We start from the raw sequence: 26,223 nt of genomic DNA on the forward strand, positions 1-26,223 counted from the left end.
TAAGTGGTAGATAAAAACAAAGGTTGTATGTGTGATTAGTGGTTGTTTCTGACCTCTAAAACTGGATTATACTCACCTGCTTCCCTTTTCTGCATTAAATTCTGCAGCTGTGCACACAGTCTAACCCACTGCTTATGATAAAATCTCGTAATTTTTGCTGATAAAAAGATTGAGGAAGCAGAAAGGACACAAGTAGTCCAGACCAAGGTGGATTATTGCTTGCCAGAGGGCGCCATCTACCTGCAAACGTGGAGAACTTCTCATTGTACAGTTATTTATTACTATTTCAATCAGCGTTTGATTTCATGTTCTGGTAAAGGGTTTGTCTTTGAGGTTCAAGTGTATTTTGTTTTTTAGTTATAACTTTACCTTTAACAGCGCTCAATGTTGAGTAAAGTGTCTTTATTTTGAAATTATGACCGGAATACCTTGACGGACTGAAAGTGAAACTTAAATGAACCCGGAGTTGAAGGGGAAAACCAACGATCCAAACTCAGCTTTCTTTGAGAGATTAACAGCAACGAGCAGCACATCGCAGCAGAAAGAAGACATAAAACCATGACTGACTTCTCTACAATCTACAAACTGTCCCTGGTTGCAGTTTTCTGCTTCATCCAAGGTAACGTGAGGCTAATATCTGTCTTTATCTGTGGGTATATTCGCTCTGCTGCGGTGCTTCCTTGACCAAATACATGAAATAGAGTATTTAGAGTTGTAGAGTTCAATGCTTATGTACTATATCTGCAGCCCGATGCTTGTTTTCTCCTGTAGATAATGAAATAACACAAACTCAAAAATGTTAGTGCGTATGTCGTTAACTGCAGTACATTTTGGGATTATTACTTAAAACCTTTTGTATATACTTGAGAATCATGCATCATTTCAGACAATCTAAATGTAGATAAACAGCTGTCTGCTATAATTTGACAAAGACGGGCAGGCTGCAAAACGACTCAAACTTTAACTGTAAGTTGTAATTTAATTTAAGTATTTTATCATGTGATTCTTCATGAAACATACACGCCGAATTTACCATAAGGTCCAGTCAAGTAAGAAAATGTCTAAATTAATTTCCTAGTCATCATTCATCTCAATTTTAACATAGATAACGTTAAATTATAGTATGTTTTTAAATGGAGTTTGGTTCGAAGCGCCCTCTCGTGGCTGGGAATGGTACATCCACTGGTGGCGGAAGAGCAACAACTCCTCACGGTGTCTTCACCTCAGTTAATTAATATAACTCAGACAGCTGAACTGACAGAAAATAAAAGGGACATTTTAGGCGAAATGTATTTCTTAGAATAACAGATCCGGAGCATTTTGTCAGAATACTTGGTCGAAGTCACAAAGACACGGACATGAAAAAGTTAAACTGAAAGCAATAGTCACACTGAACACTAAAAGGAACAGTCAACCACAACTTATGTGCTTCTCAGGAGATAATCACAGTTTTTGTTTTATTTCTGATTGTCAGGGTTTAATTCCTGTAAAACCAATAGCATGTTAGACTCAGTGCCAGTCAGAAGTCCTTCAACATTTTGGTATTTTTTATTACATTAACTACTGCAAGATGCCTTATTTAACATAACTATGATTGATTCTGTATTAGGTTTTGAAAGGATAAAATTAGGATTCTTTGTTATATATTAGCAACTGAAGAATACAAATTGCTATTTACTATAATATCAGAATATTAGTAATAGATTAATTGTACTTTTATTCTCCTGTTAACAGTATTTTTGAAATGATTGTTAGTTTGTTGTTATATCGATTGTCCAAAGCATGCAGCAGCAGCTGTCCAGTGTTGGAGTGCTGGTTTGTGCAGGAGAAAGTGGGTCGAGGAGGAGGTTTAACTGCAGCTACAAGCCAGGAAAAATCCCTGCTTCATATCCGAAAAGATGGACACAGCCACAGTGCAGAGTCCCAGAAGGCCCCGTCGGACATCAACCCTGACAGAGTCTACTATATTACCGGTTAGTTTAAAGTGACACACTGAATAAGATATGTAACTACCTGTTTATTTAGGTGTGTTTGAGAGTTATCCTTTCTTTATATACAGTGTATCATTTTGGATCCGTGTGTGTGTGTGTGTGTTTGTGTGGGTGTGTGTGTGTGTGTGGTGTTGTTGTGTGGTGTGGGTGGGTCCATGCTCCTCTGCTTCAGGGAGAACAATAAGATCAATTATATGTACATTGTTGTCAGGCATTCAGATGTCGGAAGGCGTCATCAATAAGCAGAAATAAACATCATATTGCGAATATTGACAGAATCTGCCATTGCAGTATGATTCAAGATTAATGTGATCATTTTTGCCTCACTATTTGTAGTTCTGTACCAAACAACATTTTCTTAAATCCGGAGAACAAGATTTGTAAGCCAGGGCATCTCTTCAGAACAGAAGAATTTATCAAACAATTTGCATATTGCACTCGGCCATATTGTGGCCACATTTCAAGGTTCAAGGTTCAATTTTATTGTCATTATACGATTAAGGATTGTACAATGAAATGCAGTTGTAAAAAAGAATGGAATAAAACCATAAAAAGTGAATTGTATTTACAAGGAAGATGGACAGTTACATATGTACAGAAACAATATGTAGTATGTTCAATACCAGTGTAATATACAGTTATATGCATTTCAGAGTGAGCAGTTTCAGTGGAAGGTAATTTATATGTTTCCATGGATATATATTTTTTATTTTTATCAGATATTAAGTTGAATTTATCAGAAACAATTTAAAAAGTGTTCTCATATCAATTTCATGTTTTCTCAGCCCTAATGTTTATCTTTCCATATTCTCCCGCTTTAGTTAAAGTTACTTCTCTCTTGTCAAATTTAGACAATATATATGAGTTACCTGACTCGGACTCCTCTTTCCTCAGACCCAGCTGGCACTTTCTGCCACCCCTCTCTGAACCCTCCCAGGGGCTCTGTCACGAAGCCCCAGTGTGAGATCAACCCCTTCCTGCCGCAGCCCTCCAGCCTCAAATGGGTTGCTCCGCTCACAGACTCCGCCTTAAGCCCCATATACCTGCAAGCTGATTGGTTTTCAACTTCCCATCAGGGCCTCAACAAAGAGCTGACCATTTCCAGCATCACGCGGGCTCCCACAGCAACGAAAGAGCACAACGGTAAGACTTCATCACACAGGAGAAATGATGATGTTATGTCAGTCTGTGGTTGTTTGACTCTCTCCTCCTCACTGTCTGTTTCCTCAGTGATCCTGAGTGTGACCAGTAAAACCGTCTCGGTGCAGGCCAGACTCGGGGAACCAGTAGTACTGGACTGCGGCTTCTGGGTCGACCCCTCCTCCCCTCTATCCGGGTCGGGTTTCGCCGTAGAGTGGCGCTACCAGTTCAGAGGCGACGGACGATTGGTTCTGGCTTACGACGGCAAGACAGACCGCTTGGCTGATACACAAGAAGAAGGGGCCACACTGGACTTTGAGGGTTTGCACGAGAAAGGAAACGCGTCTCTGATCCTGCAGGAAGCTAAAGTGCGTCACTCCGGGATGTATATTTGTACAGTGTATCTGCCGTACCTTGTGGCTCAGGTGGCGGTGGAGCTTGAGATTGTAGGTGAGGGAAAATAACTGTTGTTGTGTGGATGAAGACAAACAGCACTGACATAAACAAATCATTCTGTTCACTGGGAACCAGGTTATTATGGTTATCATTCATTTTCTCTTGTCTTTTCTTCTCCTTCTACCCAGAACCCCCCTCTCTCTCCATCCACCCATCCCCTCTGCCCCTCGCTGTTCCCGGCCAGACTTTGACCATCCAGTGTGAGGCGTCCGGCTTTGCCCCCCTCTCCCTGGAGCTGAGCTGGGAGTTTAAAGGCGCTGACGGGAAGTCCAGGTCTCTGGGATCAGGCAGCGTAACGGGCCACAGGCAGGCCTGGGATGGCACCTTAAGCCAGAGCACCCGGCTGGAGCTTGACACCGCTACGCTGGACCTGGGCAGAGGAGGGGAGGTCACCTGTGTGGCTGTTCATCTCGGAGGCACACGACGGGCCAGCGTGACCCTCAATGCTGTTGGTAATGTGGAAGAATATTGTAGTTTAAGACATTTAGTGTTCATTATGATGCAAAATAGAGTTTATCAGCTTTAACTTCTCAGCTTTGAGTTTATAGTTTATGTTTAAGAGCCTAAGTGGTTTTAGATCGCTGATATAAGTAGCAAGACAGTGAAAATATAAAAGGATGAATTAGCAAAGGCAGATATATTAATGTAAAACTGACTTAAGAGGCCAGATATTATCTGGGAGTTTGGTTCATTTTGGTTCACTGCACCAGCCGTCACACTACCATAGAGTGACTGGTATTCATTCAGTTAGATTATGGTCATTTTATTTAATCAGGCAGTAAAAACATTATCATATATGTATGGGAATACGATTATTTTAACACCGACAGTACTACAGTAGTATGTTATGGCTCTGGTGGGATATGTGACTCTAAATTGATTATTTCCATCAAGCTGAACCACAAAGATGATAAAAGAAATCAATTAAGACTTAAATTCTGTCTTTTGTCTTTTCAGGGTTCAGTGCTCCCTCTATTGAGGACTCCATGGCAATGGTTGGCGTAGCGCTAGTGCTCTATGGTTTAATCAAGTTCGTCTCTTGGACCTTCACCGGCTCAGGTAGAAAAACTATATGTACATACAGTAATAATACTTTAATACTTTTCTGCAGCCATTTAATCATTCAAAGCTGCAATAAGGCTCACCATTTGATACAATACATACTTAAAATTAACTGAATTGAAATAGAGTTTATAAAATATACGTTTAGTATGCTACGAATGTTCAAGACTGTATCCCCTTTAAATAAGATCCAGTAAGATATTTCAATTTAACTTCTGTATCTGACTTTTTGTCTTTTATTTTACTGTACATAGACTCGGATGAGGCTGATAAACAAGACAAGGTAACAATACTCAAATACTAACACAACACAACAACACATGTATAATTCTGAATGTCTTTACATAAATTTACTACTTGTCCGCTTTTATTTTATAACCTTGGAGCTGCTCTTGGGTGTTTTACATGTCTCCTCTCAATAATAACTTTCTACTTCTTCTACTTACAGAAAGTCAAGTAAAGAAGAACAGAGTCAACTTCTGTGGACGTACGATACTGAAACAACAAACCTTTCTGTTTTCATATCTTGGACGAGGTTTCAGGAGTGACTATCCGCCGTTTCATTTAGACAGCTACATATGTTTTTTAAATGTTGTGAGAGGTTACTGGGGATCTATTCTGAAAACGGCTTCTACTCAGTCTAAACTTGCGTGTTGTGATATTTCTTTTAATTTTCCACTTTAAAGCGATATGGCTCTTGTCTCATTTTGGCCTCTAACTGTTTAAATATTGTATTAATGTATTTTCTTGTGAACACTGGAAAAAGGTCAGAAACTTGGAGCAATGTTGAAATGAAAATGTGATGAAATATCAGCTTTAATTAGGAGATGTTTTTTTTATCTTTGAGAGACCAGAAATGAACCTTTGTGTGTTTGTGTGTGTGTCTAAGAAACAGAAAGAACTAAATCATCTTTTGGAAATGATCCAGGACAGTAAAATTAATATTAGACTAAACAGTTCAAACCCACAAACTGAATCCAATTTTTGTAAATAGAGAGAATATAATGTTTGTATATTGTGGCTTTTTTTGCCCCTTGTTGGTAGGAATGATGAAGAATTAAACTTACATAGAAATGTGAAGGAAATGGTACGAAAAACGCATTTGTCTATTGAAGTGAACAATTCAAAACTTGAAAACAAAATTTCAAAATCAAAGTCTGGATTGTTTAAGTGAAATAAACACATTTCTTAAAACATGCTTCCCTCAGTATTCTGTTTATTAATGACTGTGTTGTCTTAAACATGCTGTACCACATTTAAAATAACCTGAACATTTACGACAAGAAAATATGTCTTTTAAATGGATGTATATACTATCAAAGTATTATAATAGAGTGTAATGGTTGTGTTGGTGTGTTTTTTCGCTGTCAAGTTTAAATTAAACCCTTCATATTGCAACATTTGAGTGTAATAACATACAAAGTGACTAAACTGGTAGTATAAACATTAACTGTGACTTCCGTTGTCCTTTTCAAAATAAAAGTACCTGGTGAACGTACAGTTTTGTTTTGAAATGTATTGAATACCTAACTGAATAAAAATATGTTAGATTCTCAATATACAGACATAATACAAAGTAGTGAAATATTATATTAAGATGTTTAATCTCAAAACACTCGTCGGATATTCGCGATTTAAGAGTTAACGGTTTTTAAAAAAAATATATTTTTCTCCTCATGTCTTGAATTTAACTTAAAATCGTTTTTGTAATTTTAATTGAAGTTTTATTAATGTAATTCCCTAAATGTTGTCAAATAGATGTTTTTAAAATAAAAAAAAATTTAAAAAATAAAAAATAAAATAAAACATCAACGGCAGCCAACGGCAGCACGTCAACCAATAGCTAACGACATTACTGAGCGTCAACCGCGTATCAGCCAATCAGAGGCGTCGATGCTCGTACGACTTTAGCGGGTACACTTTCGATCTCGGCTCGACAGCACAATCAAGTTAAGGAGGATTGTTTTGGTCAACAGAAAAAAGTCGGCGGGATTAAAAACACGGTACAGCGTGGCCCGCGGGATTGTTTATTTAACGAAGTCCTACAACAACAACAACAACAACACGCGGGCTCGTTGTTTTCTCACTTATCTCTGCGCTAACTAGCCGCCTGGTGCTAATGTGCGCTAACTCGAACACACAGTCTTCATTATGCGCCGCGTCGGAAGGTTTTCCTCTTTTGTTTTCGCGTCAAACTGCTCCTAAACGAGAGGTCTGTATGTGTGAGTGTCCTGACGTGAGACAGCGCGGACCTGTCTGTCGCTACGGCAGCTCGGGTGCAGTTTAAACCGTCTGTCTGTGACACACTTTGTCCTCAGTTTCACTCCTCAGCTGCAGTGTTTATGTTTTTTGGGTTTGTCTGCTGTCTCTGAATGAGGGAGCAGAGTTAGACAGTAACTCATTCTGGTCGTGTGTCTTTGTGCTGGTTTATTGTTGTAATCTGTGTGTGAGCTTTACAGACTCAGACACTTTGTTTACAGCTGCTGTTAACACTTATCTTCATAATTACTACTTTATCAGCTGATCAGTAAACATTTAGTCAGAGTAGGGATAAGACGATATGTGATATTATCGCGTATCACGATAAAAAAAGACTTTCCATTATCGTGATATTTGTGAATCGGGATAATCGTGAATGTCCTCACTGGGTTTGACTTTAAAAAGATGTCCAGCTCGACAGCGTTCAGTCCAATAATGGTTTCATGATTCATTTTGAACAAAGAGGATCCTGCATCTCTACAAAATCCTCCGACTGAAGGCTCGTCCTGACCGTTATATCTCCCACGATGTTTAATCGGATGTCTGGAGGTTTAGATTTAAGAATAAAGAGCCGAGAGATGAGATGTAATAAATATCTATTTATCTATTTATTAATGCAAAGAAAAGAGATTCCAGTATGTTTTAGTGCCGTTTTAGAAGTATGTAGTATATTTTAATGATTATATCGTGTTTCAGTTAATCAGCAGAAACGTAATCGCCAACTCATCTGATTATCGATGAATCATCTTTTCAGGCTGAAATAGCAGAAAGTGCTGCGTTCAGTCTTTCTTCAATCTTTGACTGACGATGTAAAACATTAAAGACCTGGACTTTAAAAACTAGGATGGACATTTGTCACTATTTTCTGTCATTATATATTCACAATGATTCATCTATTAAACATTTATTCGACAGATCATCAATAAGACAAAGAATAGACACAAATATTGAGTTTTGAGACGCTGGGACGAGATGATGATGGAGTCAGGGTCAGATATGATGTTTTTACTTGAGGGAAGACACTGTTGTGTTTCTCAGCACGAGAAGAACCTGAACACATTTTATTCTCCCCGTTTGTGCTTTGTGAAAACAGGAATAACCAACTCTTTGGATGGCGGTTGCTCCCGCCTCGATGGCAGATAAGATCATAGTCCTAGATGACGATGAAGAGGAGACTCCTCAGCCCTCCTGCTCCGCGTCCACCTCGTCCTCTCGGCGTCAGTCCAAGAATGTCTCGTCGCTCAGAGCCCAGCAGCCCGTCGCCACCCACATCACCCAGTCGCCGTTCGCCTCAGCGAAGAAGCAGACGCATGTGCTGCAGGCGGAGAATCAGAAGTTGTTCACTGAGGTGAGCGAAGGGCACAAAGTGGCTGCTCATTCCCGACTGTGTATGTTGTTGTAATTATATTAACAGAACATTGGAACTGGGTGTAAACAATATGCTTATTATGTATTCCTGTTATTTATTTCTGCCTTCCTTTCTCTTCTTGTCTTTCCTCTGTCATCCTTCCTGTTTTCTCCTTCCTTCCAGTTTGTTGAGTACTGCTCCGCTCTCACCCAGGACTGCCCCGAGGTCTTGACCTTCCTCCAAACGAAGCACTCCAAGGCCTCCCCCGAGTATTTGTCATCTGTGGAGTTCAGGAACACGTTGGGACGATGTTTGACTCGCACCCAGGCCAACCGTTCCAAAACCTTCGTCTACATCAACGAACTGTGCACTCATCTCAAGCAGAATGCCGCCAAGAAGAGGCAGATCCTCACCAAGGTTGAGTCTGGGCCTTGTACCTCGACGTCAAGCTCTTTCCAGTCTACCTCTGTTACGCTCAAAAGTAAAGACAAGACTAAAGTTGAGAAGGACGGGGTGAAACCTGGAGCGGAGGATAAGCAACCTTCCACCTCAGGGCTGCAGGAGGACAAGACGACTGAGGAAGTGGAGAAAAAGGCAAAGAGGGCATCCAGGAAACAGGTCAGTCACTACAAGTTTGAATTATTTTTGATGGATGACGACCTTTAATTTAGCCGCTGAGTATACATTTTATTTGTGTGGCTCTTTTTAAAAAGTTGCCTCAATGTTTATGAAGCACTTTTCAAAGTACGACAGAAAATAAAATCACAGAGAGAACGAAAGTATGAATGATGAAAGGTCAATACTAAAGTCCACCAATAAACACTGTAAAGCTGAGTCAGTGAATAAAGTTGTAATGAGGTAGATATAAAACTCTATTACAGGCCACATTGTGATGTTGTTTTCTCCCTTCTGTTTCCTTTCATTCTTGTCAAAAACACCTTACCCATTATGTCTGTTTTCAATTCCTCTCAGATCGCGTACCTGGAAAACCTCCTGAAGGTGTACAACGATGAGATCCGGCGCCTCCAGCAGGCCGAGCTGAGTTTAGACGACCTGGGAAACGAGGCATCTTTATACATCCAGGAGCACAAGCTCAAACGCAAGGTCAGCATGAGTATGATGCAGCTTTGGGCTCCAGTTGTTGTAAAGAGGGCTGAAAGCTGTAAAGAGAACCATTACACCAGTTTGTGGGACATCTAGTCACACCTGTCCTCTTCTTCTTCCTCTTCTTCTTTTCCAGATGATGAAGATTTATGAAAAACTGTGTGAACTAAAGGGCTGCCACACACTAACAGGCCGAGTCATTGAGCAGAGGATCTCCTACAAAAGCACTCGTTATCCTGAGATCAACAGGAGGGTGAGCTGGTTGTTGTTGGTTTAGATGGTTTAATAATTGTCCTATAAGCTGAGTAATTAATGTGACTTGTCTCATTCTGTCTGTGTGTCACAACCAGGACTACACGTCTCTACTATCTAACATGTTGAAACTGGAATGTAAAAACATTACAGCAACCAGTTGCAGACCTTGGTTTTGCATAAACACCAGTATTATTACTATCAGCAGGATTTGATGCCATTTCAAAACACTTAGAGAATAATTCAAAACAGGACTTAAAAAATAGTAGATATAAGTAGAATCTAGAAATGCCCCAGTTAAACCTTTATTCATATTATATCAATAATTTTGTTTTGTATCAGTCAAAAGCAGCTGCTTGGCTATGCTTTGGTTGTTTTTCACAAGAACTAAACTACTAAAATATACATTATCGATTTAAATGATTAGTATCTAATGTTAAATATCAGATAGAACCGTTTTATCTGCAGAGATTGAGACGTTGAGCTCTGTCTCCCAGAAGTTTGTTGTTTAATCCGCTGTTGCAGCGTAGCGGGAGGTGCAGGCCTCACTCTCTTGGGGCTCCGCTGTTCAGGAACCCAGCTGCAGGTTGAGCTCCCAGGTGACTCTGTGGAAGCGGTTTGGTTGCTGAGCAGACGAGGTCTCCTAGTCTGGTCTGGCGGTCTCGTTTCTGAGAGATCCTCCAGTTGAGTCTTTGTGATGTTGTGGCAGAATTACTAATAAAATTAATCTGATTAAGTCAGCTTCAGTAGATAATATAATGTTATTATAAAAAAGCCAGAAAGAACAAGTCTTCAGTTTGGAACCGACATGGCGGCTTCTCCTCCGTCACATACTTCAGTACATCGCTATGTTCACTCAGTAGTGAGTCTGACATCAAATTGCATCCGCTAGGGTTTACATTAATGGGTATAATATATTATATAACATCACTTTATATTTCAAAACATTAATACTACCAGAAACATAAATTCAATACTACCTTATATATGGCAGAAGGTTAAACAAGACTTAGTTTGCTTATGTAATAAAGTATAAAAGGCTGAAGTTATAGATGTTTCTGTCACTAGATGGCAGATGATGGTAAAAAATATTGCCAGAATTAACGTTTGATCCGTCCTCCTGTCAGATCGAGCGGTTCATCAACAGTCCTGAGGCACAGAGAAACCCTCCGGATTACCATGACATCCTCCAACAGGTGCTGCGTGCCAATGAGCGCCACAATCTGTGCCTGAGCAGAAAACAGCTGAACCAGATCGCCCAGGAGGCTTTCAGGGAGACCGGGAGCCGCATACAGGAAAGACGTCACCTGGATTTGGTGTACAACTTCGGCTCACACCTCACTGACCCCTACAAGCCTGGTGAGGCTTCTGTCTGAAGGCTGCTGTGTCAGAATATCAATGCAAAATATTTTCTGGTTGGACAAACAACACCCTTGAGCATTTATTCAGTGTCCTGTCAGTTGTTGACAGTTGTTCAGTTGTTGTTGACATTTATTTTGGTCTGTTAGCGAGTACAAAACATTTTCAATCTCTTTGTGTCTGTGCCCACCTCTTATCCTCTCACTGTCTCCACCACCCTGAAGCCACTGACCCGGCTCTGTTGGACCCCTCGCTGCTGAAGAGGCTTCGGTCGAACAGAGAAGTGGCGCTGTCCCGCCTGGAGGAGGTCATCACCAAGTACGCTGTCAAACAGGAGGACACGGAGGAGCAGGAGAGGACCAAACGACTGAAGAAAGACAGCAAGGAGAAAGAGGTAGAGAGCATCTGGGGAGGGAGAAAATGATCACAGGGTTCCTCTGCTTCCAGTGTTTCACATGCTTTTGGTTTCATATTTATGGATGAAATGAAAATCCATGTGACAGAATCTTTTATCCCTCTGAACCTTTCACTGAATCTCCTCAACAATATTACAAATTACATGAGACTAGTTTTGTTTTTTTCATAGAGGTGTTAATTCAATTATATGTTGCAGCATTGAGGTCATATTTACTGATGGTGTTCTGCTGATCTTCATTATAGATTATAAGATGTGTGTCTTATATTCTGTCCCCACTCCTGTATATACATAAGGAGCACAAGCACTCAGGATAAAGTATTTCTGAACAACACCACCTTTAACTTTGGCCCATAATAAACATATGATTGAATTTACACGTTTCCAACAATGTCACCAGATATAAGTGGCTGCTCAGTTTGCTTGCAAATTATCTACCTCACAGCAAGTTGATTTTCATACGTATGTTTTGGGAACTTTATGTGACCAACAACAAATCCTGCTTCTGACAGTTCTGTTGTTGTTTTCGATATTTGACACTTCCTTCCTCTTTACCTGCCTAATCTGGTCCTGTCTGATCCCCACACATCTTCTCTTCAGGAGCAGAAATCAGAAAAGGAAGAAGAAATTAAAGAGGCGAACGGAGTGGCGGAGGAGGAGGAGGAGGAGGAAGAAGAAGAAGTGGAGGAGGATGATGATGAAGAAGATGAATCATCAGACCCAGACATTGAGGAAGAGATCCAAGCCAGCGCTCAGCAGGATGGACCAGGTTAGAGCTGACATATTAATGCATAAATGCTTTTTTAATTTATTTTTCTTCATAACCTCAAGTTTTGGATCTTTTCCACCTGCGATTCAGTCTCATTCAACAGTAGGTGAGCTACATGTGGAAGAGGCTTGTTAATGGCGTAGTCTATGAAAAATGTTGCTTTACCTGCTCTGTTCTTGTAAAATATCCACGTATCCATCAGATAACGCCAACTCCTTGTTTCCTCTGCGTGCGATTGGTAAGTGAGTCGTGGCAAAGTAAATCATCAGCATCTAGTTTTTATTTTACTCCACAGGAAAGTATAACCTATAAAATGCTCTGCTTTGAGTTATTATTTGTTTGTGTTTTTTGGACAAGTTACCCATCTCCCACAATTAAAAACAGAATTTATGACTTCTTATTTCAAAAGTTTACCTGCTGTAAAGAACATTGTCAGTGTGTCTGCCCTGGAGGCTTCAAGTTTCCACATCAGACTTGTGTTACTTGTTACATGTTGCACAATGATTGGCTTTCAAACTTATTGTGATGTCATAAAATCAGGCTGCCTTAAACTGACTGAACGAGAGCGCAGAGAAACTTTCCCCCCTTAGCAGTTGACCTTGAAAACCGTCTTCCACGTTTTACCCAATAAATCTGTAACATAAAGGACAACCAGACAAGGGTGGCACAGACGAGAAGAAAAGATTTAATTGCATTTATTTTACAGACAATGATAACGAGGAAGACGGCGACAGTAACGAGGCCGAACAAGCATGTGATGATGCCAACAAGGAGGATCAGACAGACGAGGTGTCAGGAGACGAAGGAAGCGTGAAAGATGAAGAGGAGGAGCCAATCACAAGTGGACTCAGTCCTCTTTCTGATGAAAGCAAATCCCAGATATCTCCACTGTCGGACATGCCCTCCCCGAGACACAGCCCCACCCAGTCAGAGCCAATGCAGACCGATAACCAGACGCCGATGTCTAACGGTAACCTCGCAGGATTAGAGGAGCCTGTAGATTCCTCCAATCATGTTTCAGTCGTACTGGTAACCACCAACAAAGTCTCTAAGGACCCTGCAGACGTCTCCCAGGGAGCAGCCAATGGGGTGCCCCTGTCACCAGTCGTCGTCGTAGAAAAATGTGGCACACAGACTAGCAACGGCACGTCGCCGCCTCCCAGTCCCAGAACCACGAGGAGCCAGAAGAGGAAGAGGGAAGACATTACATCAGGGAACCCCCGAAATACAAAGCACACAATCATCCATGAAAGGTACAGTCGGCCAGTTTCACTTTCATAGATTTGACAAAGCAAAAAAAAAACAAGAGCTTATGAATCTCAGGAATTTGTACTGTTCAAATGTGACTCCTATAATACTGCAACAAGCTCAGTGCTTGTACAATGAAAACAGACACATACTTCACTATTGGAGCCCAGACATCTGGATTTCTTGATTTGAATTATTGTTGCTTGTATAAAATGTTAGTTGTATCTCTATTATACTTCAGTTGATGATCTTATTTCTCTGGATATATAATATTTCTAATAGATTTTCTTCTACCTCTTTATTTCTCTCCTCAATTCTCTCTCCCCTCATCCCACTCTTCATCCATTGTTCCCTCCTCAGTGAGGTCGATATCCCTCTGGACATGGGCGTTTTAAGCTGCAATTCTCCGCAGCAGGCAGAGTCGACGCGAGCAGACACTCCAACACAGGAAATTGTCAGCAGTTCACAGTCAACACCGCCTCCCAAGAAAAACAAGGTGGGGTCAAACTGAAAACCTGGATCACAGTCCCATTTCTAGACTTCTTTTATACAGTATGTAGCTAAAGAAAGTAAAATCGATCATCTCTTATGTATGTCTGTTCTAGTCTTATCTACGTTAGCAAAAGTATTGTATCATGGTGTTTATATCACAGATTGTGATACAGTCAAGTCAAATTTCTCATAAAATCGAAGCTGATTACAGTTTTAGGGGTTCTGTACTGTTACGTCACCTGAGATTCTTATGCTTATAATGATTATAATGAATACTCCCTGAAATTACAAAAACAATAAAATTACATTTAAGTTCTTGCAAATGTGTAAAAAGAGTATAAAAAGTATAATTTTCATAAATATTAAAGCAGAATTCTTCCTCCCAGAACTACTAATTTTCATCCAGTTCACACTTGTTTAATATTCAGAATAGATAAAGTTATGAATTCAGATTTTCTTTTAAAAACAAAAACAAGAAAAAGATCCTGATCACATTGTACTAATTGTTAGTTTAAGAGCATTTCCAAACGGTTCCTCTGTTTTTCTGTTTGCAGGTCAACGTGGCCACCCAGTGTGACCCAGATGAGATCATCGTCCTGTCAGACTCAGAATGACCTTTGACCTCGCTGGTCGCTGTTCTGCAAGATTCTTCCACATGTCATCCGTATTCTGGGACCCATTTCCTGAAAGCACGCATTTCTAAGGACCATCTTTGTCTGCTGGCTTGTAAAAAGGAGAAAAGGCTCTTCTTCTTTTTTTCACAATTCCAAATTGTGAAATTGCCGGATATGATCGAAACAGTCACTATCAATACGTTTTTACCAAAATAAACAGCAATTCATAGCTATGGAAGCCAGGGAAAACTATGAATTTAGTACCTCATGTGACTTGATTACATATAACCAAACAAAAGCAAAGATGTTTTTGTAAAGGACTTAAATAAAATAATTGTACGCTAACATTTGAAAGAAAGCTGCTTAAACAGGACATGATTTTGGGCTGGAAATCCTGCTGTGTGCGCCACAGAATACAGCTGTCATTTTCTCTAAGCAGAGAAACATTGGTGGATGTTGACCTCGGCTGCCTTCTCTCCCTTTTTAGGTGCAGTTCTGGTAAAGATCAGTTTTTTGTGATCCAAGCAGCCGAACGTCTGTTGCCGTGTTTCCTGCCTTCCAGTGCAACACTGCTAAACCTCCAGTTGGTAGTAGGATTAAAATGAGTTTTTTGCTGCTCTGAACACAGAGAGCTAAAAACACTTCTCTTGGGATGAATTTTCCATTGACTTGAACTTTTGTTAGTGTGGTTATGTAAGAAACCAGTGCCTGAAAACATGAACTGAGCAGTCGGACGCGTCCCAGACGGGGAGTTTTGTTTTCACAGACACTCGACTGGCGAGGGCTGCGTCACGCCAGTTTGTTTACATTTTATATTTCAGTCACATTATTGGTGTGGAGGTGAAAGTGGTGATCTGTATAGAATAATCTCGAGATGACATTGTTTTATTTGCCGTTGCTATTTATGCATTGGATTAGTGAGCTTTGATATGGTTTATACTGTTAGTGAGATGTGTGGACTGCAGCAGTGCTAACGGGGAATATTGACATTTTTTAATTTTCCTTTTTATGTTTCCAACCATTTTCTATTTTTAGGTTTATAATAAAGCAAGTTACTATTTCCATTCAGACCGATGTCTGCTTTAGGATAGCTGAATAGTTTCCAGATAGATATTGCTTTGAACGAGGAATCCTGACTAGCTAATTCCCAAATGTTTAAAGAAAAATAAGGAGAGAAATATTTTAAATTTTTCATACAGTCAACAAATCACATTAAAAGACCACAACTACTGATGAACAGTCTGTATCCAAAGCCTGCTATTTATTATTTCTCTTTGCCATAAAGCACATTATTGTCCACACACTATTAAAAACACAAGTGAGACGTGTTCCTTCGTTATAATGAACATGTACTCACACACACACCCTCCTGCTGCTGGAAATTCACTAAGGCACCAAGTGAGTATTCGTCTGTGGCCCAATATAGTCCCAAATAAATGCACACTTTACTCCTTCATGAGTATCTTCTGCTACAAACTACACTATCCAGCTGTTTTAGGAAGTTACGGAGCCTTTTTAAAGTAAAATAATATATTTGTGATGCATTTTTAAAGAGTTATGTCTTCAGTAGGAACCAGAGGGCTGAGAGCAGCGTGAGGAGGTTGGAGAGCAGTGAGAGATGGACTAACACATTGTTGGTTTTGGTCTTTGCATGGGATTTGTTGATATTAAGAAAGATCTAGAACAAAGCCAGTCTTATAGTTCAACAAAAATGTTTCTCCATGATTATGACACGTCTCAAAGGAAGTTCTGATTGAAGCAAAGAGTTGAGTCTCCATGATAATGATGAATTCTATCTGTGCCTCTGCCCAGCCCCGATAACTACATTTATTCAAGTGTTTGTCTAAATCCAAATAAAGGTCCAAACCAGTTCTGTTGATGTAAATGATACAAACCTGGCCCAGTTAAAGATCCAAAACACCTGAGTCTGAATCTCCTTAACAAATCTGAATGTTCATAAACGACATTCTCCAACAAACTCTCATTATTAAGATCTTTAGTGCTGCTTTTACATTTTTGTTCTCCCTTGTCAATACGCTGGGAATAATTTAGACATTAAAGTTGAGATTTCTGCTTCCCTGCTGTATTTAGAATCAAATTTATTTCTTAGCTGTTGTTACATGCAGGTTTGGACAGTGTTGCACTTGAGGTTTCTTGTGGCCACTGTGTATCACGCCCTTTATTTAAACTGCGAGTTGTTCTTATGTAATCGAGCACTGGTATGTAAACCCCGTTTTTGTTTTCTCTCATTATTTTTTTAAAAATGTAATTAAATGACACGGGTGAAATAATATTTTGGAGTAAATTCTCTTTTTAAAGTCACCAGAATGTAAACCTGTAATGTAGTTATCGTACCTATCTGGCCTGATTTATGCAGAGGAGTGATCCATCGTTCACTGTGAATCTTTTCTTTTTCATTTTTGATAAAAAATAAATAATTTTTTATATACAGCCTCTGTGTTGCTGATTTGGATTTTTACTGGGTGCTTGAATTTCAATAACTTCGACTACACTTTTTACAGTGAGAGAAATTCTGTCTATATTTCAGAAAAGGCTGATCTAAATGTTAATGTTTAGAACAGACTCGGGTCTCTCTCTCCTCCTCGACCGGTTGATATCGTCACAGATGTTTTAACCTCTGAAGCTCATTTATAGTCGTAGCTATGGATGCATCGATCCCCTCCACCAGATCGGTATCGCCCCCTGTGGGCTACTGACTTTATTTGGGTATCGTATAATGTGCCTGATCCACAAAAACAAATTCTGTTGTGAGAATGAATGAGTTGTTTTCAAATTCAGTGTTTCCACTATCAGTCAATTTATTCCATCCATAAAACCTGAACGATCTCTGTCCTCCTGTTATCTTACATACAGACTTAATGAGTTCCACACAGTAAAAGAGGGCACTGGTGTTGTATCGGTACTCGGTATCAGGAGGGTTGCATCCGTACGTCTAGCTTCTTTGCCATATTGAAATATGAATGTATTGTTAATCAATAGTAATAATGTTTCTGTTGCACAGCTGCTTCAGGTAGCAATCAAAAAAACAAAAGTTCAAGTATTTTGTTTTGACACAAATTAAAGACAGACATTATTCGCACCAAATAATTTATTAATCCTTTATTTTGATACAGGGCAGAGGTGAATATTGACGTACTGTTGTTTATTACATTATTAGTACCACTCAGCATTTACATAAAAATGTCTATTGACAATTTTTCTGTTCAACAATCAACTGGTAGTTTGTGGAATGTACAAAAATAATTAAAATACCTCTGAGCTCTCCACACTGATCCTTCCACCTTTACTTTCTGTTGATGGAGGAACGTTCAGCTCTTCTCTCACTCAGATGAGAGGTGGTGCAAGAGGAAACATGGAGTTGTAGTTTAGAGTTGTTTAATTGTCTGTTTTAGGGAAAATAGAAGCTCTTCAGTGTGCTGATGAAGCTGCTGGAGAAACCAATAAACACCACATCCATCATGTAAATTGACTATTTAGGAGGACACCAAAAGGACATGAAATAACAGGGAGCTTAGGCGCTATCAAACCAATTAAAAACGTGTTTGCCATAAGATGCACTTGATGATTTAGGACATTTTAAACTTTTAGAGATGTGGAGGTGGTATAACAAGATCAAATAATAACACTTTTTAATATACAGTTTTTGTATTTGCACTTTCTTTAGGATTTCCACTGTACAGACACATGTTGAAGGTTTTATTGATTATTTGAGGGATTTGAATTGTATATTGTAATTCTTGCAGTGCACATTTGCACATCACAAACTAACTCAGATGTAAACTGCTGCCTTCGCTTCCTGTGTGAGTTTCGTGACACAGGAATTCTGTAGTTGTAGTGACCTGAGCGCTGCAGAATCTAACATCAGGGCTGTTAGTGACTGGATGCCCGAGAAACCGCCATCTCTTTTTATTAATTATTCTGTCTTTCTGGCTTAGCACAAGTACAGACTAAGAATCCACATACTTCTGATTGAGCCTTTTCTGAACACAAAACACCTCTGTCTCTTCGTGTGTTCTGTTTGTTGTACAATAAAAACACAAATAAATGCGTCATCTTCTTCACGTACATTCACTCTCAGTGGGTTATCTTTACAAATGCTTTACAGAGTTGGCACACTTCAAACGTGTTTAACTCCACACTTAAGAAAAGCATCTGATCACTATTTCACTCCACATTCTGCTCGTACAATCATCCAGCTTTCTCTGTAGCTGTTCAGCAAACAGTAAACAAACAGGAACAAATTACCCATAAACACAACTAAAGTCAAAGAGGAAACGCTGGAGTTCACACCTCACAGATCACTGAGCACATACAAAAGCCAACAACCCTTTCACTTAGTCTAAGCCCCAAACCTGCATATAAAAATATCCAAACCCAGCCTTCACAGAAGGTAAAACATTCACATCCTGTTCCTGCTCTGTGTAACTCGACATGTGAAACGTCTCTGAAGGCATGCAAATGTTTGAGAGGTCATATTTCTTCCACCAACAGCGGTCCTGTGCTGTAGCCACACAGGCACACTGAAGCGTTACACAGTTTTGGTTAAAGTATGTTAATCAATAACACAAATACATATCTTCATAAACACACATGGCAATCACGTTACATTATCATAATCTCTTAATCACAGTGCCAAACTTGACCACAAGGGGGCACTCATCTGAAAGCTGATGAAAGAAACATTAAATTAATGGCTGCTTGACTTATTTTTTTTATGACAAATGACACTTTACTTTCATAAGAAACCTTATGTTCTACAATATTTGTTAAATTTCAGTCGTTCCTTTAAAATGGGTCAAAATCTTACATTTAGGTTACATCAGAATGAGGCACACAGAACATTGTTAAAAATAATGACATGATCAAAAGTATTTTAGTAAGCAACAATGCACAAATTGGTGTCCAGATAAAGAAAAAAACCCACAGTTTAAACTGCTACTATTAATTTTCTGTCCTCTGTTTGGCAATAAGTAAACAGCTCCCCCCTGGTGGGAAAAGCTAAACGTGAATGTGAAGTTTAAGGATATCTGAATGTGTTACATGGGAGGTGATTGGACAACTGGATGACCAACTTAAAGGCAGAAAGTATTTATATTGTGTTATAAGTGTCTGTGTATCTTATCAGTAGTTGTACCGGTTCATTATGGTCCCTCAATGCATCACACAGTGTTGATATTACTCAACTACACTCCCAGTATAGATGCAGCACAGAACTAACTGTGTGTTTTACACAGAAGAGAACATGAGGTTACATTTCTATGAGGTTCAAAGTAAACAAACTGACCTGTGTTTCAGTTTAGGCATCTCAAGAGCAACTTGATTTTTTTTTTTATGTGAGTGAACAGTGATGAATTTCAAGTCCTTTCCCCAAATATGTATTCAGCAGTGGTAAAAACATAGCTACTATTACTAGTGTTTTTATTATTATTATTATTTTTAATGTTATTATTATTACTGTTGTTAAGAATATCAAATTGTTTATAAGATAGTAATAAAATAAAGTGTCCAAATTAGTAGAGTGACACCTTATTTGACTATTATTTTCTCTAAACAGAAAAAAAATCCAAAGGTGTTAAATTTACAACAATCTGAATACAGAGAAAAATGTCAATCAACAAATTTGACCACAAAATGTTTAATATTTCCACCTGAAAACTAATCAACTAATCATTTAGAAGTTTTACTATAACTACTACTATTAGTCAAAATTTAGAAAATGAAAAAAGGAAATACAATATCAGGATGTCTGATATTTACTAGTTCTTTGTTACTTATTCAACAATAATAAGTAATAATAAGCTTTATTCATCCAAAAAAACTGTATCTGTCCATCAGAGAACTAAACCAATCTTTAGCTTATGCTTCAAACTAGTGCTTTCTTCATAACAAAGTACCTGGACTATTACCACATTCACATCCAGGACCAAAACAGGAAGTGGTGTCAGACCAAAACCACTGCTGTTAAATACGAATGAGTCTGTACTTCTATTGTCAGTAAAGAAATAACATTTCTCCCAGCATTTCCAAACTCTTGGGAGGTCAGGAACCTGTATGATACAATAATGCTTTTAAAATTATTGCAGGGAGAAAATACTGGAACCCAAAAACAAAGTAGGAAATGAAATGTGAAGAACTCTTAATGACAAAATGTAAAAAGAATAAAACAAATATTTGACTTATTTGTTTGCAGCAGCTACTGAAAAAATCTTTTCATTTGGGTCCATAAATTGAGAGTTAAAGATTAAAATCTACTTGGTCAACCATTCAGAGGAGGTATGCTTGTAAACACACTATACACTGTATAGCTTAGATAAGACCGCCACCAACGATTAATACTCTTCATTGAAATGAACGTTATCGAAGAAATGCACCGACTTTTTAAGGAACCTGCAGAACACTTCCTCTCCTCCTTTCCAAAGCAGACCAGACGGCAGCAAACGCGTCAGTATTACAAGTTAGTATTTGTTCCAGGTCTGATGAGTAAACGACATATAATTCTATATATTTACAGTGATAATATACTTCTCAAAGCACGAGAACTCTGTGAACGACAAGAAAGTGAAAGCAGGTAACAGCAGCAAAACTGAGAGCACCGTGGGGCTTCTACTGCTGCGTAGATTTGAGCTTATCAGTTAAAGGTAGTGTTTATGTGGGGCTGGACCATATTGGAAAGGAGCAATTTCATCTTGCTCCTTCCACAACCAGACATAAAAGTTCTGACAAAACTAATCTGAATGAGGCTCCCGAGCTCACCGTCTCCCTCCCTGTGCACGTGTCTGGGATCTATCAGGCTTCCCTTGTGATGAGGATACATGTTTGTGCCTTTTACTGTAATCCAGGATGTGTTTCAAGCAAAGCAGCACCGTAATATCATCTAAACAATATGGCAGTTAGTCAGTTACATGGGATAAAGATGTACCACTGCTGCTGTAAGCAAAAAAAAAACACACATCTGCAATTTCAGCTTGTTCTTTTGTTGAGTTCTTCTCTTGCAGATGTGTGTGTTTTTTTCTTCTTCATTTAAATCAAATGTCAGTGATACATTACGATACAATACTGCAGAAAATCACAGCAATTTAGAACAGCCATTTTTATACTCTACTGATACTATAATGTTGCCACAGAAGGTAACAGTTAGTGAAGCACTGTCTTTTCATTTTTGGTTTCCTCTCGTCGCGCACAGCATTCTTCCACAAAACCAAAAAAATAAACTTTAGTAACATCTCGGATATTTAAAACAATAGCTTACTCGCTGAGACAAAAGGTCCATTTTTAATGAGGCCACTTTTCGGAGGCTAGTTTCCTTAAGTCTTTGCGGTACGAGAATTGAGGATAATTTAAGATGGCATCAGCACGACCACAAGTCTATTTCAGAAACTTCACGGCACAACAGTCGACTGGAATCTCAAAGTCCCATTTTTCTATAAACACTTACAGGTCCTTCAGGTTTTGTGTCCAACGGGAGCCTCGCCTTTGTTCCCCACTCTTGACAAAGCACGCAGTTCCTGCTTGAAATGCTGAGGGTTGGCAGTTAGAAGTGTTTGAGAAGAGCACTGCGCTCCTTCCAAGTTTCCTGTATTGTAAAAACAGCAGCAGGAACGAGAAGCACGACTGTTTGCTAAGAAAGAGGCACCCGTTGGACATGACACACAGTTTTGGTTTAAGTCACGCTACTATCATTGGCACTGACTTCACACACGTCCTCATCACACACACTTCGACCCAACCCTAAACCACCAAACATCCCTGATCCCTGACCTGAACTCTGAGAGACGACCCCCAGGAGCGCCCCTGCGGCGGCCATGTTGTTGCTCAGAGCAGCATTGCTGTTATTCAGACTGTTGTTACTGCTGCTGCTTCCTGTGGCCGAGACGCCGGGGTGCTGCGGTGACAGAACGGAGCCGGAAAGATGCGGAGAAGAAACGGACACTCCTCCTCTCCCTCCTCCTCCCATAATACCGCCCTGTCCCCCCTCACCTGCAGACAGGAGGAGGTGAGGGGAGGAAATTAAATCTGGCCCATCCTCACCTCCACTTCCTCCTCTTCTCCCTCCCTCGCCACTAACCCCGCCGCCTTCGCCGCTCTCTCCCAGCCCGCTGCGCCTCTCGCAGTGCGAGCGGTGCCTCATGAAGCTGTCGCGCCACATGAACTTCTTGCCGCAGCCGAGGCAGTCGTACGGCTTGAGGCCCGTGTGCGTCTTCATGTGCTCTGTGAGGTGATGCTTCATCTTGAACTTCTTGGCACAGACGGGGCAGTGGAAGGGCCTCAGGTCCAGGTGCATGTTAATGTGGCGGTCCCTCATGCTCTTGTGGGTGAAGGTCTTACCACAGTGGCACATGAACACTTTCCCTGAACCCCCGCTGTTGCTGTTACTGCCACCGCTCCCACTTCCACCCCCAATCCCTCCGCTGTCCATGCCATCCACTCCCAAACCGCCCTGCACCGACAGGTGGACCGCACCGTGCTCCAGGCCGGGACCTTTGAAAGAGGCTCCTCCGATCATACCACCTGCCATCCCCAGGGGAGGGGCGCCAGCGTCCAGAGAGAGTCCGGAGGCCTGGCTGTAGAGGAGGATCTGGTTCCCCTGCATGTCCAAAGGGAAGAGCTGGGCGCGGGCTGAGGCTGCAGACTGAACCTGGCCCAGCAGCGCTGAAACGGCACGGTTAGCGCTCTGGCTTTGACCTGCCGCACTGTCGTGAAGGTGCTGAGCTAAAGTCTGGTCCATTAAACTGCCTTCAAACTTGAGGTAGTCTTCTGAAGACTGGCAGTAGTCCACCTGGAGACAGACAGGGAAAGGTTTTGTTGCACTAGGAAAGATTTGCAAAATGTCAAACTCGTCATTTTGAGATACTTTTAATTAGACTACTCTATAGACTGCACAGCCTGCATGTTGGACAGACAATGTCCACCAGGCAAGTCTCATATGCCAGGTTAAAAACGGTTTTGCACATCATTGCCCCTCTAGCGGTGGTCTCATTTTTCTACACACAAAAACTTCTGCTATGAGAATATTTAGAAAGTTGCTATAATCACATGAAACCCCTTTAAAGTGAGTTTCAGCTCACCTGGGAGTCCATGTCGTTCTCAGCTCTGCCCCCGAGCTCGGCTGAAAGGCTCCTAACGTTTGAGATGTTGAAGTCGCTTCTCTCCCTCTCTCTGGCCAGCTCCATCTCCCTCTCATCCTCATCATCCTCGTCTTCTCCTCCCTCCTCCCCGGACACTACGATGAGGTCGTCGTCCTCCATGCGTTCGGTTTTCACAACCACCCACTGTTTACGAGGCATGATGCTGGGCTGGCTGTAGGTGGGACGCTTCTGCGGTGGCAACGCTGAGTCATCCCCATCCTTCCAATTGAGATATTTCATGTTAGAATACAATAATTATATAATAAGGGATGTTTGGCCTTTGTTGTCAGTGAATATCAACTTGATAACAAAGAGAAGTTTAATTATAAGCGATATTAGATCTATTCAGCAATGATGGAAATACTGAATATTAGTCTAAAATGTAAGTGGATTTTCAGAGTAACTGTGATGTCATTCTGCATTAGTGTCGGTGTCACCTGATATGAAGACACGCCAAAGCTGTCGCTGACTCCAACTTCCTGTTCTGACACTGAGCTTATTTTCTTCCTCCTCCCGCTGCCTCCTCCTCGTCCTCTCTTCCTCTGGTGGTACATCACCTCCTCCTCTTCCTCCTCCACTTCCTCCTCCTCTTCCTCTATAAGGAAGGCTTCCTCTCCCCCCGATGGGGTGCAGTAGCTGGGGGTGTTGCTGGCCCCGCCTCCGTCCACTGAAGCTCCCACTGCGGCTGCACCGCTTCCTCCAAAACTGCTCCCGTCCCTGGGGCTGAAGTAGTTGGTGCTGCTGGGAGACTGGCTCTCGCTCACTGACGGGCGGCTGGGAGGTTGCGAGGCTCGTTGGGGCTCGTTGGACCCTGCAACCTGGGCTTGACCACCAACACCACCATCACTACCAGCTCCATTACCTCCACCTGCACCACCATCTCCATTGCTACTGCTACACCCGAGGTTAGCTGACCCTCCTCTTCCTCCCACACTGGCCTCGTCCTGCACGCCGCCTCCTCCTCCGCTGCTCCCTCCTCCCGCCCGGCCCTCCTTCAGCAGCTCAGTGCATTTGTCCACGATGTGCCACATCTGCAGAACGCTGCCGACTGTGAGGTAGTTAACGATGTCCTCGCGCAGCATCCGCAGCTGACCGGTGTATGCGCAGCTCAGCACGCTCTCAAACGCCAGCGGGTCCATTACTGCCGGGATGGAGACTGTAGACATGTTCTTCAGTAGTACCTGGGGATGAGTGGAGAATGGTGAGCTATCAAAGCATTGTCCTCCCTCTCTCCACCAGCTCTCATTTCTTATGCACACTTATCAAGGTGGAAAATCCTTTAACCCTACAGGTTAAAATCCAAACCCTAATTCATGTATGCCATTATGGACACTTAATGTGTTTGCCAGCCCCTCAGACAGGTAACACGACTCTGATACAACCCCAACCAAGTGTCAGTAAAACTGATCTTTGGCGTATGAGCTGTCTCGTGTAAAGTGTGAACTTGACGCAACACTGGTTTGAACTGTGAACGTGATTTCCCACCCTACACAGGGTCCCGGGCTACAACTCACTCAACTCATGATTGCTGTTTGACAGAATAAGAATAAATAAATCCATCCTTAAAATTAAGAATTTGGATACAGACAACTCTTTGGTAGGTCAAAACTGAACTCAGGAACAGGCTGCAAGGAGATTTCAATAAATAGGCCTCCTGTTGCACAATATCCATATCACAATACCAATGAGATATTTTTCTCCAAGCCAAGAAGATGAAGTGCAGCAATGTTTTGCAAAAATCATAGTTTACACATCTTATTTCTATGTAACCATCTTCCTGTGATAACTTTAAGTCTTGAAAATATAAAGCGGATGCAAATATAAATTGCAGACCGCCTGCTGCGCCATCTGACCAAAGGCTGTCTCTACCATAAGTCCTTGAAACTGAGACAGCTGCTTAAAAATTCAACAGAGTCTCTCAAACACTGCACGCCTCTGAATCTTAATCTCTTCAAGGTCCAGATCAGAAATGGATCAATACGACCTCGTGTAGCTTTTCTGTGTGTTTGGCCGGTTCCTTTTCCCCACCTGGTCATGGAAGTAAGGTGAGGAGGCGGCCAGAACGCAGCGGTGGGCTTTGAACACATTTCCCTGGACGTGGATGGAGAGGTCACAGAGCCGGCCGTCCTCTCTCTGCCGGTTCAGGCTGTCCAGCACCGACGCCTGAGCGCTGGGGAAGCACACCTGCACCACCGAGCCAGATGTGTTGCTGGGGGCTGAGCTGCTGCTGCTGCTGCTGCTTCCCACTTCCACAGGCTGCAGGGACTGCATCTGGGTGGTGGAAAAACCTTCATGACTCAACGGTTACATTATGTTTTTAGATTAGTAAGTTGCTTTATGTTTTTCCTCCCTGGTTTGTTACTTCTGAACATCTGCAGGAAATTAAAAAATGTATTACAGTAACCAGCGGACATTGTTTGATATCCAAATATTGTACAACATTTTTTTATTGGATTTTAATGTCCTTTTTATATTGCCTTATGTTGGTTTTATATTATGTCTTAGTGCCTTTTATGTTCTATGTAAAGCACTTTGAATTGCCTTATTTAAATGACAAGAAATTGACTT

At 41.0% G+C, this 26,223-nt stretch overlaps 3 protein-coding genes across 5 annotated transcripts in view; 2 read left to right on the plus strand and 1 right to left on the minus strand.

Moving 5' to 3' along the window:
- Positions 1-193: 193 nt before the first annotated feature.
- On the plus strand, positions 194-5,845 carry tapbp.1 (TAP binding protein (tapasin), tandem duplicate 1; the record flags this gene model as incomplete). Its single annotated transcript, XM_035681658.1, is given in 8 exon segments — positions 194-619; positions 1,782-1,973; positions 2,886-3,134; positions 3,222-3,581; positions 3,716-4,039; positions 4,545-4,646; positions 4,904-4,932; positions 5,098-5,845. Coding segments are annotated over 8 exon segments (1,329 nt in total). The 3' UTR covers positions 5,110-5,845.
- Positions 5,846-6,544: 699 nt separating this feature from the next.
- daxx (death-domain associated protein) lies at positions 6,545-16,961 on the plus strand. Of its 3 annotated transcripts, none has more exons than XM_035681087.1 (11): positions 6,545-6,871; positions 8,002-8,256; positions 8,440-8,874; positions 9,229-9,360; positions 9,497-9,613; positions 10,740-10,971; positions 11,196-11,365; positions 11,987-12,155; positions 12,862-13,408; positions 13,764-13,899; positions 14,450-16,961. In XM_035681087.1, the coding sequence occupies exons 2-11, from the start codon at positions 8,020-8,022 to the stop codon at positions 14,507-14,509; spliced, it is 2,235 nt and encodes a 744-aa protein (XP_035536980.1). In that variant the 5' UTR covers positions 6,545-6,871; positions 8,002-8,019; the 3' UTR covers positions 14,510-16,961. The 3 variants fall into 3 exon arrangements, with proteins under 3 accessions (XP_035536980.1, XP_035536979.1, XP_035536981.1); XM_035681086.1 differs by having other exon boundaries at positions 6,545-6,861; XM_035681088.1 differs by having other exon boundaries at positions 6,545-6,652.
- A 626-nt stretch (positions 16,962-17,587) lies between these two features.
- The window catches only part of zbtb22b (zinc finger and BTB domain containing 22b), a 10,385-nt gene continuing 1,749 nt past the window's right edge, over positions 17,588-26,223 (minus strand). Inside the window, exons 2-5 of the mRNA XM_035681084.1 lie at positions 25,684-25,926; positions 24,093-24,836; positions 23,596-23,874; positions 17,588-23,306 (exon numbers count right to left, since the gene is read on the minus strand). Of these exons, the coding sequence (XP_035536977.1) occupies positions 22,191-23,306; positions 23,596-23,874; positions 24,093-24,836; positions 25,684-25,926 (2,382 nt within the window). The 3' untranslated portion in view covers positions 17,588-22,190. The remainder of the gene's footprint in view (positions 23,307-23,595; positions 23,875-24,092; positions 24,837-25,683; positions 25,927-26,223) is intronic.

This window comes from Morone saxatilis, unplaced genomic scaffold, assembly GCF_004916995.1.
Source record: "Morone saxatilis isolate NCDOM2014 unplaced genomic scaffold, NCSU_SB_2.0 Contig9, whole genome shotgun sequence".
NCBI lineage: Eukaryota > Metazoa > Chordata > Actinopteri > Moronidae > Morone > Morone saxatilis.